We start from the raw sequence: 18,787 nt of genomic DNA on the forward strand, positions 1-18,787 counted from the left end.
GTGTCAGGAAAACAAAAATATCATAAAAGTATTTGAATTCTCTACACAACAAGATATAGCAATAAATACACGGGATTTGGTTTAGGTTTTTAATTTCTTGACAAAGGCATTAATTTCTATATTACACGGTCTTCTTATCAGTGTAGAGTTTCAGTATAGCTGGTTTTCGTTGGGGTAAATCATTTTTTTCTTTACAAAAAAAATTATAAAATTTCATACAGAATGCGTTCAGAGTACTTTTATTTTTAAACAATGTATTTAGCTTCCGTACATTGTAAATACATACCGGTATGCAAAATGGAAAGTTTACCAATTCATATTCCGAAATATTTTTGATGGCTATAATACAACCATTTTCCACTACCTATACTTCACAGTAAATTAACCCAATTATCAATCAGTGCGTAATTCAATTTAAAAAAAAATAAGGAATCGTGCAGCCGTGTACGTGTTGGAGATGACGTTATGTTCAGACAACATAATTTTTTTGAAATGTCTCTTTCTTTAATTAAAAAAAAAAATACTTAGTCTCAGATCATGCGCTGAAACAGGATCTTCCTCTGTTAAAATTATACATAACGCAGGTGCGATTTAAGTCATTGATACGACGTTAACCTGCGTTTTTTAATAACGTCATAACTATTGTAACGTCATTTACGTGTGACGTTACGTTTTTTGGCAATTCAAAAATTTACGTTGGCAGCGAAAGGGTTAACGTTGTTAACTATAGTTTACGGTTTGTAAACTATAGTTTACAACCGATAAACCTAGTTTATCGACTGTGAAACTATGTTTTGCTCATTTTTGTGAATTTGGCGTGCCATATCTTCGTCTTAAATATCCTTTCTCAGTTTAGGTGATATTACATAGGGTTATATTTCTTGTTAATTTAAAGTTTTGAAAATTATCGTGTTTCTAGTCTACCTGTCAAAGGTTTAAAAATCAAGGTGGATTTAAATTCAATTTTGAGATAAGAGATATCGGTCTTTTATGTTGGACTATCTGAGTATATATAGGTAAAACTAAGCCTACACACGCCAACCTATTTATCTTCACAGGTACAAAGGAAATAAATGATGTTTAAATTCAACGGGTCTAATCAAATAGAAACCTAATCTAAGAAGACATTGAAAGTGTTTTGTATAATCCCTATACCTCAATATGTCTTCATATATCATTACGCAAAACTGCGAGTCCTGTTGGACGAGGCGCGTCAGACAGACAGCAAGTCTTATGTGCAATGACTGCCGAATACCCTTATGTGATAACTGCTCAGAAAAACACAAAGGACAGTTTAATCATCGCGATTTCTCAAGTTTATTAAAGCAGAAGGAAGCGGAGAAAGAGGAGGAAAGTGATTATTACGAGGACAGCGACGAAGAAGGTTCGAACAAGAGCGACAAGGACGTCATCAAAATGTCCAAGCTTCTGCTGAAGGAAATTTCGGTGAAACTTCCGGATGAGAAAGATTGTAAAGTGACTGGGTTGTCTGCTTTCCAGAACGACGTCAGCACGTTAGTGGCAGACGTGGAAAACAGAGTGTTGAAACTGTTTGACAATAACTTAGAGCTGAAATGGACAGTTCCGGTGACTCGTGATTGTATTGGGGTCACAGTGGTATCGGAGAAATCCTTCGCCACAATAGCCGGGAAGAAGCTTCAATACTGGGGCATTGAGAGTGATGAAGAGGGAACCGTTATTCCGAAGAAGGAAGAAGAAGTGGAAATTAGCCACACGGGTTTCGCTGTACATTCTAATGGCAAATACATAGGAGTTCTAATGAGTTCTGACCACCAGGTTCAGATTTTTCACCTTTCCTGTGATGAGATGCAATCTATAGACTTACATACAATTACAAACAGACCCATCACCCCGGGTTTTACTCTGCTTCTAGACTCGGATTTAGACCGTTTCTACATTTCAGACCGGGATTACGTGAATGGCACTAAGCTTCTAAGTGTGTCCTTCACGGGGGAGCTGGTGTGGGAGTGCCGGGTTCCCGCCTCAGTCGGGGGAATAGCTGAGCTCGACAACCTTCTGTTCGTGGTCAGTATAGGTTATGCCAAGATTCACAGAATCACAAAGGACGGGATGGACGTGGGATCCCTGATATCTGACGAGGGCAAACTTCCGTTCCATATCTGTACTCAACCATTGGAGAAGACGTTAATTGTGTCCCATAACTTTACTGGAAAGGATAGAAATATTATAAGAGTGTATAATTTGGAAGAGATTCTTTATGACCACGAAGAATTTGAAAAAGACGACGATGAAATAGAACTACCTTAATAATGTATTTTTAAGAATTTAACCTTCAGTTTTTATTTAAATCAGTATGGTGCACAGGCATTGTGGGTTATAATGGTGCTTTATTTGAAGACGAAAAGTGAAAAATGAATAGGTTTACCAAAGTTCAAGAGGATGGCTTATTCTGTATTTATACTTATGAATGATTGGTTGTTAGTTTCAATAACTATTTATCCTTGGAATAAATCCGGTATTTAAATTTCATTTTCTTAAGGAGTGTTAAATCAATTTGGACGAAGACCAATTTCAGCAGTGTAATTCTGTCTGAAAGCATTATTGAAATTGATGCCCCTTAGTGATTTTGAAAACGCAACGGAAATACATTTACTAGAAATATATAGTATTCAGATTAACAAAAATGTTAAAAAAGAATATTGAAATTGAAATCCCAGTACATATCTTGTATTACATGGTATATATTTTGGTATCAAAAGAGTTGTTTTTTCATCAGATACAAAAAAGTAATTTTTTCAACAGGCACAGAAAACAGGGTATTTTTAAACAAAATGTTTTTGCTATGATCAAGTGAAATTTGTCTAATTTTGTTATTGTATTTTCTAAATATAAATTTTAGCAAATTTGTATACAAGTGTGGAATCATTTTTAGCTATATTAATGTATAACCTAGTCTGGAATTTTCATATCTTTATGTTTGTTAATTACTACAGTAAGAAAAATCTAGACTTCATGGGAAATCATTAATCGAAAAGTTTAGATTATTCAGCTCACATAATGACTACTTTAGCATTTCTTGTTCAAACGATGTAGAGCAGGCTCTGGGAGTTTAATGAATGAATTAATGTTTCCTGTATTAAAAGCTTTGTTACGTAGGAAATTTCAATCATTGGCTGTGATTAGTTTAGAAGAATAGTTGTAAAATAAGCAATTCATTTTTAATGTAATCTAGATTATAACTATCCTCTAAAGAGTGCCATAGAAATATCGTTACGTCTGTGTTTAGTTCATAAGAGTCAGATGAGAGGCTATTTAAATTGGAGTGTTGAGCCTGTATAGATTTTAACCCTTATAGAAAACACGGTATTACATTAAAATTATTTTAATTAATCTTGAACAGCATCAAACAAACAACAAAATAACACACACAAATAAATAGTAGTTGCCTTGGATTTAAAAATCAAAATAAAACAGTAATAACAAACGGAACCGGAAGTTATTCTGGAGTCAAGTGCTGCAAATAATTTTCATAGATTGCTATAAAAACCACAACCAGTTTTCAAATTATGTACAAAAGTAAAGAGCGAGGAAATCTTGTATGCAAGCATTGAATCGCTTTTGGGAACGCACTCAGATACTTTCTCTTTAATGATGCCTCCATGTTGATGACCTGAGTGGGCTAACTCGGTTTACTTCTCTTTCTCTGACGGTGTTGGGGTGTAGAGTCTCCTATCGCTGGCCGAGGACGGACGCCGACTTCTGTTCACAGCCTGTTGAGGTTATTGGCTTCCTGTTTGAATATGGCCGGTGGTGTCATTGTCTCCTCTATCAGAAAAGTCAGTTTCCGGTAGAGCACCAGCGTGACAGTCAGGGACAATATAAGAGGGATGAAGGAAGAGATACAGATTATCACAAACGTATCCAGGCTGGACTCCGAACTACTGCTATCTGTAGCTAAAAAAGAAGGATACTTTCGGGTTTTTTAAGCTAAATTTTGATACTGGCAAAATTCGAATTTTTACAAGTACTGATGAAGGTAAAATCAGAGACTTTAAGATTAAAACTTTCGTAAATCTTAAACATCAAAATACGTTCCTATCTTACATTTTTACCAGAGATCGAGGATAAAAGGTCAAATGAGTATATACTGTTCTAGAGTTTCAATATAAAGATTCATTGGCTTATTTTATTTAGACTTTGTATCGACTTACCCTTCCGTCTACTGTGGAGTGGTTTTTCAGTGCTGTATAAAACTTTGACCTTGAGATCAACATACATTCTGTCGTGTTTATCCCCAATATACCCGGCGCCAACTTTACAGGCATCCTATAATCGGGAAAACACTTGTTTAACCTTGATTTGTTTCATAAAAATGATATGCAAATGTTTTCGTTAATTGAAAAGAAACGCGGAAACAGTGACTTCATAATTCTTGTAGAAACTACATGTAGATTGCATAAAACATACCTTAAAACATTCCCCGGAGTAGTCGTAACAGAGAAGGACCTGACACCGGAAGTAAACATCACTACTTCCGGAAAATCGTGCGCTCTCCAAGTATCCAGATGAAAATAGTCTTGGATAATCCAACTTACTTGTAGTCACTTCAGAAAATGTTGAGTTTATGGGGAAAATATTGCTTTCTGACCCCACCATGCATCTGACAAAGGAGATGGACAGTATAATCGTAAGACTCATTAATGAACTTAAGAATTAAGTCATCAGCTCTTGGTAAAAAGCCTTACCCATTCTGGTCAATAAAGATAAACGTGGGTCCACCATCATTCCAAAAAGCATTGGATTTAGCAATGCAGTTCGTGAAACGAATTTCCCCTGCAGCCTTTGTACCTGTAAAAAATTAATGCACGTGTATTTTTATTAATACATATTACAAAGTCTTGAATTGTAAAGAAAAATTCAGATTCTTATCAAAGGAATTTGTCTCATATGATTACCTTCTGGATAAGCCTTTAAGTCGTACGTCTTGGACCCTGCAAAATAACTCTGTCGTTACAAGTGCCTCTAAATTGAATGTGGAAAAAAAATCAAAGTACTGTGAGTATTTGTAGTACTTCTTTACCTGACGTCAAAGCTGTGTCTTCATCTACACTTCCGTCACAGTCACTATCAACACGGTCTCCGCTGAAGCCCAGCGTATTACTGCAGCTCTGACAGATCAAACAAAATGATTTTATTAAAGTAAAAAAGAACCAGAAGAGGAAAGGAATCTGCAGTCTACGATTGTATGTCCTGTAATTGTTGTCGTTTTTGGAAGAGTAATTCGTGTTATCTATTTTTTTTTTAACTTTTTAACAATTAATGAGAGCAAGAGAATACATTGACTGAAATATTGCGGAGTGTACAAGTAAAATTTCTTAAAATGTTATGTGAGTGAAGAAAATCCAGTGATATATTACCGACACATTGTCCATGAATGTTTTGGGGGGTATGGTGACGGAGATCTCACGATTGTCCCTTAGAAGAACCAGGAATGATTTACTGGGGTGAGAAACCTGTATTCGTGGTCCAAACATTTTCTTAATAGGAAAAGTGAGTCCCATGTAAGTTTTTCCTGTAGAAACACATTGAAATCAAAATCAAATGAGAGTAACGTGAAAATTATCTAAATTTTAATATTCTATTAGACAGCAAAAGAAATCTTGTGTGAAATAAAGCGCATGATATAAGGGTTTCATTGTTAAATCTTATTTAATGTCGTTTCTCAAATCAAATTTTATTTCTAAAATGATTTTTGAAAAGAAACAGCTTATTATTTTGTTAAAAGTACAAAACTCAGTTTTTACTTCCGGAATTTAAGAGCCCGATATACTAGTAGTTTTCTAAGATGAAATATTGCGCTTTTTTGTAAATGACAATTACAAATGAAAACATTTTCACATCATTCAGCATTTTTCCTTCTATAGTTCAACTGTACTCTAAAACGTGATTAGCATATTTATGTTCTGAACGACTTTTTTAACCCATCATACGTGTAATTTTTGAACTTCTAGCTGGAAATAGTCCTATCAATATTAGACCTTACTGGTTTAGTTCTGTTGAAGCACTGTTTAACCTCGGCCTTTCATTGTTGTGTGGATTTTCCCATCACCCTACAGACAAGGCACCCGAATGCCCTTTTCTCTATCCACGACAGTACTTAACTACCCTACATTGTACATTGTCTTGGCGCCATTTTGACATTGTTGAAGAATCTATTAAAAGTTTGTGTCCTCATCTCTCTACTTTATCAACACTATCAAAAGCACTATCACCTCGGTGAAACATAACTGATAGCATAGATTAGAGACATTTGAATATATTTAGAATGTAATTGATTTTATCCAGTTGTAACGGCTCCATGTGTATACAAGCCATAGAATTTCTGCATAATCTGATGCAAATTTTTTGTCTCTCTCTCTCTCTCTCTCTCTCTCTCTCTCTCTCTCTCTCTCTCTTACCTGAATGTCGGAGAACACTTGACCACGACAATGTGGATCCATTTACCACTCCAGCAAGGTATCCAAATATTTCCAAATCATGTTGAAAACCATCTTCAATCACAATCAGAATGTCGTACTCTTTATTAACAAATGTTCCGAAGCTATAATGTGTAGACCACTGAGAGAAAGGTATCATGGAGGTATATCCCTTCACGGTACCCGCTGATGCTGTCTTAAAATATTGTCCACACGAAAGTGGCGCACTGGATTCTACTAAACAGTGGTGCGCACTGGACGAAGTAAATGTCGCACTTTCATACTGCGATATAGTATTTTCTACTGTGGAACCGTCATTGCAAACATAATTTATCACAGTACTTGGAGTCAAAGAGGTACAGACAATTTCCCCAGAAGTAGGAGGGAACACAAATTTATTTCCCATCTTTGTAGTGTCTGATATTTGTTCTGCGTACCCGTCAATGCTATCCGTGGTACTTTTGGATCCCACAAAGACAGCTATAGGTTTTGTGGAGACGATTCTTAGCTTTGTTACAGTGTCTTTGGCGAGTACCTGCAGGGATTCAAACGGCTCAAGCGAGCTCAGAGAGGACGGCTTGTCAATCTTAGCGACGTCACCTTCTAGTGATATATCAGTGTTGCTGTCCGTAGCGAGAATCACAACTGTATTATCCTTAAACAGTTTATTTATGACGTAGTCTCTTCCCAAAGAACTTGTTGGAAATAGGGAGAAAAGTGTTGAACTCTGAGAGGATAGATAATTAAATGAGTAGATACAGACTTGATGAGTGGATATTATATGGATAGATTTATTGGTCACTCGTTCTGAACCCCTATGTGGTTCTAAACTCAGTATTGCTGCTTTAAAGCCAAAGTCTTCAACAAAGTTCATTAACTCTTCGCTGCCATCAGAATATAACAGTGTTGTATTTACAAGTTGTTTTTGACGATGACTAAGTATCAGATAGTGTGTGAACGTAGTATCGGGGTTGGAGTCTTGAGGAAGAGCAAACCAAAAATCGTAGCCACAAGTTCCCACACCTTAAAAAGAACGATATTTTATGTGATTTGCTTGACAAGGAATCTACGAAAACTAGCCAGACTTGTCCTAGAATACTCACGATACTCATTGTTGTAGTAGTATTCCGCCTTGAAGTGAACGCTGTCTCCAAGATTAACTATGGTGACTGGCTGGTTCTTATCATTGAACAGTTCAAATCTTAATAAATCTTTTTCTGCGGGCAAAAATGCAGGCCTGAAATTACAATTTGAAACATTGATGATTGAATGGGTTATAACTTTTCCCTACTTTTTATGATGGGATATTTATACACTAAAATTGTTTACTTTTTTACTTTTATTATAATGTTCAAAGTAAGTACAATTAGCAGAGCTGACGAGTATTTGACGACAGTATGACAAAGTTTTACTAGTAATTGTTTCCTTGGCCTTCAATGTGGACTGATTGCACGTACTTATCAAATAATAATAATTCCAAACTCACCTCGGCAGAACAACATTGGTTTGACTACCAGCAGATCTATCACATACAGCATCAAAGAAAGCATCATTTGTCGATTTTACCCCCGGGTGCTCGAATGATCGCACTCGAAGTCTGTACTCATTAATATTGGTCTGAAAAATATTTGAGCTCTATTGTTAATCTGATGATGCTTTCGTAATTTCTTGGTATCATACATACATATAATAATAATTCCAAACTCACCTTGGCAGAACAACATCGGTTTGACTACCAGCAGATCTATCACATGTATATTTATATAACGATTAAAGTTCTCTTGGAACACACTATAATTTATTTTTTACCTCAAACTTTATGGTTACGATATAACTCTGGAATCTTAATTTTCATTAAAAATATTTGCAAGAACTGGCTCTTAAAGTTTTAAAAGAGAAAGATACCGTTATTTACAAAAATACAAATCAAATTTTATTTAGTTAACTCTGTTTTGAAAGTGATTGATAAAATGTTCTATTTATCATGAAAATCTGGGACATAATTTTTATGTTATGAAATAATATCGGTAGCGTTTAACTTGGATTTTTAAGAAAGTACATATAGTATACAGCCTATCTTTTAACACTGCTTTCAGACAGCTTTTTGTGTCATTTAAATCAATCTATATTCACAGCTTTTAAAAGAATTAATGTATCGTTTAAATTCCTTTTTAGCATCGATTGAAGTATCTTATAAATTACCAGCATTGGTGAAACTATTTTCATGGTTGACACAGTCTTGAATATCTCTAAAGCTCCGTTTGATCGTTGATCGCAACATGTACATGTATTTGGTTCCAGACAAAATGCATAATCCCCTTTTTATTGTGTTTTGATAGAGGCATCTGCAATCCTTTTTGAAAGGGTTTTTTTTTTATTGATTCTCAAATTAAAGCATGTTTGTGAGAGTAATGGGTCGAATAATCCAGTACTTTTAAAAGTAAAAGCCCCGACTTCAAGATTCAAAATAAAATTATAAAGACGCCAATTACCCGAGAAAATAGGTTCTGATCACTAAATTTTCCTGTTTCATCTTTTCAAATTTCCTGTCTATAAATCATCTTTCTACTGTGTATTTTTTAGAAATATCATAAGTTTGTGTTTTGGACGTTGTTGAATTACTTGGTGTGTTGTGAAAATAGCTAGATTCTGGTTTCTGGGCGGGATGAATTCACAATATATACTCACTGTTGGATACTCGACAGAAATACATAGCAAATATCAGTTAGACTTTTGAATGCATGAAGGTTCTTTAAACATCTATTGCCGTTGATAATACATGTAGATATATATATGCACATACTACTTTATTCATTGTTTTTCTTTTTGGTAGTTTAATTTTATAGAATATAATCGTTAAAACTTACAACTACAATTCCACACGGATATCTGTCTGAGGTGGCGTCAAAAGTCACTGACATGAAGAAGGGCGTGGCCAGTTCACCATTTCCGGTCATCTGACAACCTACGTCACTGATTGGACTACTTAAGGTTGGGTCGTTCTCCCGCGCCGTGTATACAGATATCAGAGACATGATGTCATTTTCCTTAACTATACTTAACGACATCTTCAGATTCTGGTTGTTGTTTCCGCTTAATGAGCATGTTACTGTAGCTGAAGAGTTACACAAACTTCAATTTAAAATTCAATTTCAAAAATGTCCAGAAGAGACTTACCCCGTCTTGTGCTGGAAATCTTAGACCGTATATTAAAAATCTACAACTTTGCGAGCAAGTACTCTGTAGGCAGCATGTGTACTAAATGTTTAGGCGTAAAACAGATTGGGTACGTTGTGAATACATTTCAAAATGATATCTAAACCACCCCTGGGGTCTGATCACGGCATTTGAGGAAAATGCTTTTTGCCAATATTTGTAGATGGCTTGCTGCCCATTTGAAATCATTTATCTTGCGAAGAATGCGATTGCTAGTATACATTAGTAATGGGAGGATTCTCTTCAGTGAATATATGTAAATGCAATAACGAACAGTATTCAGGCTCAATAGACCATTTAACCTAGCCTATAAAAGTTTGGAGCAGAGCAAACACAAATCTCTAAAAGCATCCAAGATGAGATCACGTACCATGTACAAGAAGGCACCCTGCAGTCACATTCGCAGTGTGATCCTTGACATATTGGGAAAATCCATAGACAATTGAGGTAAAAATAAAGGGATAACAATTTGTATGGAAAAACTTCAGTTCACATTCGACTTAATAATAGATTGCATTAACAATCGACCATAGACTACCAATTATTATGCAAAATATTGACTTTTCACGAGACTGTTGATACATTTGTTTCATCAACTTAATCGTCAACATCTTGCCTCGTTTCAGGAATTTTCCGTACTTAGATTGATTGATTGTATATAGTTTAAGGTTCCTCTCGAGAATTTTTCACTCATATGGAGACGTCACCGTATGCCGGTGAAAGGCTTCAAATTTTGACCTATACTCGGCACTCAGGGCCATTGAGTAGTGAGGGTTCTTTATCGTGCCAGCGCCAACCGTGACCGGGGCCTACGTTTTTAAGGTCATATCCGAAAGACCTGTGACTTTCACTTCTAGTGCCGAGCGCTTGGCGAAGGCACAGTCACTACTTTTGTTTATTATCATTTTACAAAGAACGTGACAGTTTGCTTGTTGGGGCGTGCTTAGATTTTGTGTGCTGGTTATCATTTTACTCCTCGATTGGATCAACAAAATAAATATTAATTTGTATATGAAACTCGGAATACAATAATACCCCGATAATACTGGCCAATCACATTGAATGATTGTTTCCCAGTACGGCATTTGTAGTCAGGAGCAACACATGGTCAGTAAAAGCTCGTTTTCTGTCCTAAAAACATGTATTATATCTGTTGTGATTTGACCGGATTGGTTTTTAAATACGTATAACATGCATAAGAAAATTTAAAAAGAATGGAATTAGTGAGGCTACTCTGCTACTGTTGTACTATGTAGCTATCGTCATTATAGGAGGTAAAACTTGCTTTGTCCGTTCACATGTAATTGTTGTTTATTCACTGCGATTGGTCAGTATTGTCAATGGTATTGCTGGGTTCTGTGTTTCATATGTAAAGTATTATTGATTCCATTGAAATCAAACATCCAGTCGATGAGTAAAATGATAATCAGCATGCGAAATTTTAGCACGCCCTATCAAGCAAACTGTCACGCTGTTAGTAAAACGATAATACGTCTTAGGTATGACGCGGCGCCGCGAACGAGAATCGAATCCGGGCCTCCCGATCACGAAGCGAACGCTCTACCACTAGGCTACCGTGACCGGTTCCGTACTTAGAGCATTCTATTAAGTATACGCTGTAGTTTCAAACCTCGGCCGCAATAAACCTTAGCCGAGAAAAATTTATTTTATTTTGAGCTAAAAGAAATGTATCCTATTAATGTAGGAAACAAGTGATCACTTGGTTTATTATCGTTTAACAAACAGCGTGACAGTTTGCTTTATAGGGCGTGCTAAACTTTTTGTATGCTGATTATCATTTTACTCATCGATTGGATGTTTGATTTCATTGGAATCAATAAATAAATATTTTACATATGAAACAAAGAACCCAACAATACCACTGACAAAAATGACCAATCGTATTTAATCACATGTTTACTAGCATACAGTAAATAAAAGTTACACGTGGACGGACAAAGCAAGTTTTACAACCTGTAATGATGATATTGATAGCTACATAGAACAGTAGCAGAGTAGCCTTTCTAATTCTATTTTTTGAATTTTCTTATACGTATTTAAAACCATCCGGTCAAATCATAACAAATATAATTCGTGATTTTTTTTAGGACAGAGAACGGGCTTTGACAGACCACGTGTTGCTGGTGAGTACAATGACGCACTCAATCATTCAATGTGATTGGCCAATATTCTCAGGATAATGTTGTATTCTGAGTTTCATATGCAAGTTAGTATTGATTCCATTGAAATAAAGCAGCCAATCGATGAGTAAAATGAAAATCAGCATACACAATTTTAGCACGCCCCATCAAACCAACTGTCACGCTGTTTGTAAAACGATAATATCCTTGGTAAAGTTACCATTATTAAAATACGTTTTCGTAAGGCTTACGTGTTATATTAGCAGACCTATTTTTGTATTCATATAAAGCAGAATTTGTGCAAAACCTTATGCGTGAAAAGAAGAAAACACTTGTCATGGTCTTCAACTCAACATTTAGATATATCGACGAGTATTGTCAATTAACGATGGTAATTTCCATTCTTATATGTCGATACGATATATGCTGGTGAGCTTGAGATAAAAGATCCCACAGAGTCTGACACATCTAGGTCTTTCATACTTCGATATTTTACTTGAAAAAGACGTTAATGGTAATCTAACAACCAAGCTCTATGAAAAACATGATGAATTTTACTTTTCTATCGTCAACTTCCCTTACTTATGCAGCAATATACCTTCATCACCTGCATATGGAGTTTACATATCTCAGTTGATTCGATATGCTAGAGCATGCTCTACATATGAACAATTTCTACAACGAGGTAAATTATTGACAAACAAGTTGAAACAAGAATATCAGCTGTCTCATTTAAAGTCATTATTTCGTAAGATCTATGGTCGATACAATGACCTTGTCAGTAAATACAATTTATCATTGAGTCAAATGCTGACTGATGTTTTTGATACTAATTGTAAGTCCATTATTTATATACTGAATTGACGACGGATTTTTCCGTTATTTCCCGATCATGACAAGGAGCGGGTGTGACCGGTCGGCAGGGGATGCTTACTCCTCCATTGATCCCACCTCTGATGTTTTGGAGGTCCTTCTTTGCTCTGCTCCTATTTTGTATTGTTTTATGGACTTTTATATTGAATACTGTTCGTTATCTCCATATCCTTCATTAAGTTTGTTTTTTAATTAATTCTATTTTTTCGTATGAACGAATATCAAAGTGTGATGGACCAAGATCAACCAAAGAAAGCCAAGTGTCTGAAGGAGAACACACACCTTCATGTCACTTAAGAATGTTTATCTACATAGACTGAAGTTGGCCACCCTAGTTACCATTATATTTCTGGGCCAGTATATATACATGGTTAACCACTTCTGTGCCATAGAAAAAAAAAACTTTCAAATAATATAATACTAGTATTGGGAAATGATGGATCATGGATTCCGTCAAAGAGTTGTATGTGTGGTCCATTTTCCAACATAGTGAATGTTTTAAATTCAATTTAAGGATTGACATAAGGATTACATAAAAATTAGCCTACCTTTCTCTGATCTCACGTTACAAATAACCTGCAAAAATTGAATCAAAATAATTATTATGTGATGCAACTCAAACGGTTTTAGAATTCACAGAGTTTTCTGGCATTTTACCAGTTAATACACCTACGTTGTCATTCCTTAAGATATAATTATGTAAATTTTTATTCGTTAAGCAATCGTTTAACTAGATTTATATCATCTTTTATTTTTATAGTTTTCAAAACTATCAATATCAGTTTTCCAAGAAACTGTTACACAGAAATCAAAACAAACATACATACAAACAAACAGAGAAACGTGGTCGTAGAATTCTAGTTTTAAAAATGTATCCAGGTCTTATGCTTTTTTCTTAAAAGTATTTTTGTTTTAATTAATGTTATTCAAATGTTTCTGTAGTTACATTTGTCTCTTGTACATAAAAATACAAGTAGTAAACCTTAATGGTGATGTAGTAAACATATCTGAATGTAAATTATTCCTTAGTATATTATACGATTGAATTATTCTTTGTTCTCCGACTGCCTGAAATCCAACATTCTAGAAGTATTAAAAATCTTTATTTAAAAAAATATGTTGACAACCATTCGACCTTCTGGGTGAAAAAAAAATGTTTCTGGACCAAAAAGAAATTGATATGAAAGTTAAATGTCCAATAAAACTCCGCTTTCCGTGCCTTGTTAGAACTTTAACAATGTGGAAAAATCAAGAAAGATGCATGGTACAATGGCTCAAATGTATTTAAGTTATTTAAAGCAATATGAGCTGCAACTTTGATGTTGGAATTTTTAGTTGCAAAATTATAAATAACTATTTCAATGACAGAAAAAAATAACATTAATAAACTTCTGTTGTTCATATTTGCGATGAAAGAACTTTTTATAAGCTTCAAATGAATCAAAATTACATTATTGTCGTCCTGTACAATAATGATTTAAATATAAATATTTTTTTCAGAAACTCATTATTCATTCAAATGACTAATAGGGACTAATTTTGCTTCAGAGTGAAAAATCCTAATGTTCAAAATGTATACATCGGGTGACATATCTGCATGTGTCACAATGTAAAAAAACTGAATCATGTTATAAAATTTTTTAACATTCAGATAAGCGTGAGAAAAATTACAAGAAAATCATTTGACTGACTATAAGTGATTACTTTTAATACTTTCCCTTTCATGTTAGAATATAACAAAACAATACCTATATACTGACGTAACATTTCAAAAAACAAAAGATACCTACAATTGACCAAACCACGAACCAGATTGCACTGTCCACCATACTAGTATCGTATATTCCCCTATCTTTTATTCCCTGAAATGATATCAATAGTTTTTGTCAAGATAGTTTTTTCATTCTCTATATACGTGGAAATCGCGTACTGCACGTATTATCTGGATAATAGAAAAAGGTTTTACGATTCAAATGTAATTGCAGATGACTATAAATAAAATTTAAGTCATTTAAGTCACTTAGTACCTTTTTTTTAAAAAAAAGAAGATGGGAAATAAGGCGGGCAGAATGCCTAATAGCGTCAGATATTAAGAAATCACATTTAATGTGTAAATTGAGTATCTAAATTTACCTCTTAATATTGAAATTTAGGAAATTACGAGAAAAAAATTTTCTGAGAGAAAATAAATCTCTTTGAAAAAAATTATTTATAAAAATATTAGATGGTATACGTGGGATTCGAGCCCCAGCAATAAAATACCGAAGTATTATACTGCTTTGAGACTAACGCGCTGACCACTATGCAACATGGCTCATGATGATTAGGGGCATTTAAATCATGTTTGTGATACGACCTTTTACTTTATGGACTTGAAGTTTTTCTCGGAAAGATGGGATTGTTTTGTCATAAAAGTGTACTTTTAAGGTATAGTGGGTCTTCGCTCCATTTTTTGTACACCAAAAATATTTATTTTATCGCAAACTTTTAGGATTATCTTTCAAAAAATGGAGCGAAGACCCACTCATATTGAAATTTTTTGTTAAATATGAAAAAATGATCGTTTTTGTTCTTTTAAGTCTGTGTATGCTTTTTCATAGGCAAATATTTTCAGTCTTTGTGAGATTTTTGTAAATTTTAGAGATTTTACATTAAGTATACTTGAATATTAGATGAAATATGAAATAAACTAAGGATATAATTGAGATTAAATTTTTCACTTCTTATCTGTCGCGCTATAGGCATTCTGCCCGCCTTATCCCCCCATCTTCTTTCAAAATTTTAAAGAATTGCAGAAATATACAAAATATGATAAGGGGAAAGGATAAAATAATTTGTGATCGATCTATATAAAATATCCACATAAAAATCATCTGTGAACAGGGTATAAACACAGAAATGTCAGAAGTGGATCTGGTTCCTGAGATTTAATATATTTAATATAACATGAAAATTAGAATTTTTTCTTATTAATAGTGATTCTGTGAAGATAATTGATCTATGGAAATTGATGATTCACAATACTTTTATAAATGAAAGAATTGTTTTTAAAAACTTTAGATTAATTATAACAGTCGTGTAACACCTCGAACAAATATTTCAGGCAATTTATGAGCATAAATTATTTTTGGGCAAACACAAGGAATTACGTCTAACAATTTTTGTCGGTTACCCATATTATATATTTTTGTTAAACCCTTTCCGAGGAATTTAATAAAGATTTATTGTAAATTTTATAAAGGTAAATTTTATCAGATCTACTCGTTTAAGAACAAACTTTGCTATCTATCACACTATCAAAAATCAGAATAAATTGTTAAATATCCTAAATTTATAACCAGAACATGTTACAGACCTTTGACCTGGTTTCTTATAATTGTAACCCCGTCCCAACTCATCCACAGAAAGTCAAATTTTCTTTGCAATAGTACATTTGAGTTTTATTTATATAAGCGCTAGAAAATGTTTCATCAATTGCCTTTGAAAGAGTAAATTAACATATTCTATGCATTATCGTATAACAACACTTTTCTTATGAAATACATAATCATTAAAAGTTATAAAGAAAAAAATTATGATTAAATAAGGCATGTTTTATTAAAAATGTCTTTTATAAAATTTGGCTGGTTCTGTTTTTCGGACAATAGGGTTACTAAGTAGTTAAAACAAAGAAAACAAATGATAAAACTCACCACTAGTTATTGTAAGGTATATTTCCATGTTAACTAAATGTGTCTTAACTCTATGCACCAATTAAATTATGAACACTTTGAGTACATTACAATGAGAGACTGGCCGTATGCGATACAGAAACATATGCCTGTCCACGCTCTCGATTGCCATTTATATATAGACGCCTCATCTTTATTTCTATTTTATCAAATTTCTCAAATTGAAAATTCAAAAAATATGTTAATGAAGCTTGTAGATCTTTATCAGTTCTAAGCGTTAACCACACACACAATGTCATACAAGGCGATGATCCGTCTTGACTCCTCTATTCCACACTAGATACAAGAAAGAGAGAACGGGGGGAGACGTTATGATCTCCATATACAATACAGAAAGCCTCCCGTATAAGCATCGTATTCATTAAAGAGAAAAGAGAAGGTTTTATCTTGATGTTCCGTATTAAAACTGATGCTATCTTCCTCACAGCTAAAGGTATTTCATTAAGGTTACTCGGGATCTTTAGCAGACCGTAAATTTTATTTGGAACCTTGGAATACAAACACGATTTACAAGCATTCATAAATTGAATGACTTAATCACTGTGAGAAATTTTCGAAGGAAAATGCGGAAGAACTTACCTTCATTTTTTGTTGATTTCATCCTGTTTACTCAAATTTAAAATCTTATATAGAGTTCCTTTCTTCCAAAGCATAGTCCGATTTTATAAACACGTTAATGATATATTCCTAATGACATTAGATTTTCGGATTATTTATGGGAATTATTCTCGCCATATCTGGTCTGCTACTTTAAGTTTAGGCCTGAAGTCGACCGGAACCATAACATTTCACAAATCTCACATGACTGGCAAACAGCCCACTCTTTATTGTCATATTAAATGTTTACCTTCATCAGCATGCTTGTGATTCCTCAACAACATGCATGTCGATTTTGAAAAGAATTTGGCATCGAAAATGAATCAAGGCCTAAATTATCAATATCACTTATAACCAGTGGGTAGCTAACCAGAGAGTATTATGATTAAGTATATCTGTAAAATTCTTTGTTTATAACATTTGTATATCCTTTAAGATGTAAAGAAATCATTCAAGACGAAAAGAAAATATTTATTATTTTTACTGTGTTTCTATGATATATAATTTAGTAAATGTTGAATAGATCAATAAATATTTGCCAGTATCTTCATGTGTCAGTAGGTTTTTTTTGTCCCCCGCTTGAAAAGTGGGGGATATTAATTTGGGTTTGTCCGTCCGTCCGTCCGTCTTTCTGTCTGTCTGTAACGCTTTCGTTTCCACACGATATCTCGAGAACCCTTTGAGCTTTTGCAATGAAATTTAGCATAGCAACTCCCTATGGACTAAAGAAGACCCCTATTGATTTTGAGGTCAAAAGGTCAAAGGTCAAGGTCATAAATAAGCAAATTCTGTCTGTTAAAACACTTTCGTTTCCACACGATATCTCTAGAACCATTTGAGCTATCGCAATGAAATTTTACATAACAACTCCCTGTGGCCTAAAGAAGACCCCTATTGATTTTGAGGTCAAAAGGTCAAAGTTCAAGGTCGTAAATTTATACATTCTGTCTGTGTGTAATACTATCATTTCCGGGCGATATTTCAAGAAGATTTTGAGCTTATGCAATGTAATTTTATACAAAACTCCCTAGGACGTCTCTCGCCCCTCTCAAGGTGCCCCGCCCCGTTTGTTTTATTAGTATTTATAGTATTACATGTCGCTATTTTTAGCGCAGGGGCATGAGGAGAGTTATTGCGTATAAAACAGGTTCTCGGCGGACTTTATGTTCTTATTACATCTATTATAACTGTTTAATAAAGGCTAAATAAATCAAACACCATGGATTGTGTAAAATTTTGAGAATACCCAACATGAAAACATGAATATATACATGTATGTGACTTCAGTTCTGCATATACTTCAATTGTGAAAAGCGACGCCGTGGTCTAGTGGTATGTCTCTGGCTTCTAGTGTGAGAGGTCCCGGGATCGAATCTCGGTCGAACCTTTTTTTTTTTCTTTTTTTTTAAATACTTTTTTTTTTACTAAATGATAGTATTCAGCATGTGAAATGAAAAATTTTTGAGGTTATAAAATCATTACAGTGTGATAAATATTCCATATAAAAAAATCTTCTATACACATAATAAAGAATAAGCAATCAAATCTTTATATGCATATTGACATACATGTATTTTATTTCCTTCAGTATACATGTATACATTTAATAATTCTACAAATTCAGTCAGGGGGAGCCGACTTTTTCCCTAAGCGGGGGACACGAATTCTCTGAATTAGCTTGTTATTTATTGTTTAAATTAAATAATTAGGTTTTTCCACTTACTAATGTAATAGACATAAAATGCATGAAATATATGGAGATAACGAACAG

General features: G+C 34.1%; 2 protein-coding genes across 3 annotated transcripts in view; one reads left to right on the plus strand and one right to left on the minus strand.

Moving 5' to 3' along the window:
- The window catches only part of LOC134251260 (uncharacterized), a 7,947-nt gene extending 5,155 nt beyond the window's left edge, over nucleotides 1–2,792 (plus strand). Inside the window, exon 2 of the mRNA XM_062733640.1 lies at nucleotides 1,059–2,792. Within this exon, the coding sequence (XP_062589624.1) occupies nucleotides 1,162–2,289 (1,128 nt within the window). The 5' untranslated portion in view covers nucleotides 1,059–1,161 and the 3' untranslated portion in view covers nucleotides 2,290–2,792. The remainder of the gene's footprint in view (nucleotides 1–1,058) is intronic.
- A 556-nt stretch (nucleotides 2,793–3,348) lies between these two features.
- Nucleotides 3,349–17,189, minus strand: LOC134251272 (uncharacterized). Of its 2 annotated transcripts, none has more exons than XM_062733652.1 (14): nucleotides 16,999–17,189; nucleotides 14,479–14,550; nucleotides 13,237–13,264; nucleotides 9,326–9,573; nucleotides 7,945–8,075; nucleotides 7,562–7,695; nucleotides 6,441–7,481; nucleotides 5,400–5,554; nucleotides 5,063–5,150; nucleotides 4,938–4,973; nucleotides 4,728–4,830; nucleotides 4,450–4,642; nucleotides 4,194–4,308; nucleotides 3,349–3,936 (listed from the first exon to the last, which is right to left on the minus strand). In XM_062733652.1, the coding sequence occupies exons 1-14, from the start codon at nucleotides 17,002–17,004 to the stop codon at nucleotides 3,746–3,748; spliced, it is 2,541 nt and encodes an 846-aa protein (XP_062589636.1). In that variant the 5' UTR covers nucleotides 17,005–17,189; the 3' UTR covers nucleotides 3,349–3,745. The 2 variants fall into 2 exon arrangements, with proteins under 2 accessions (XP_062589636.1, XP_062589637.1); XM_062733653.1 differs by lacking the exon at nucleotides 16,999–17,189 and adding an exon at nucleotides 16,381–16,729.
- Nucleotides 17,190–18,787: the final 1,598 nt, after the last annotated feature.

Source organism: Saccostrea cucullata, unplaced genomic scaffold, assembly GCF_032062105.1.
Source record: "Saccostrea cucullata isolate Sc308-1 unplaced genomic scaffold, CSIRO_AGI_Scuc_v1 ctg272, whole genome shotgun sequence".
NCBI lineage: Eukaryota > Metazoa > Mollusca > Bivalvia > Ostreida > Ostreidae > Saccostrea > Saccostrea cuccullata.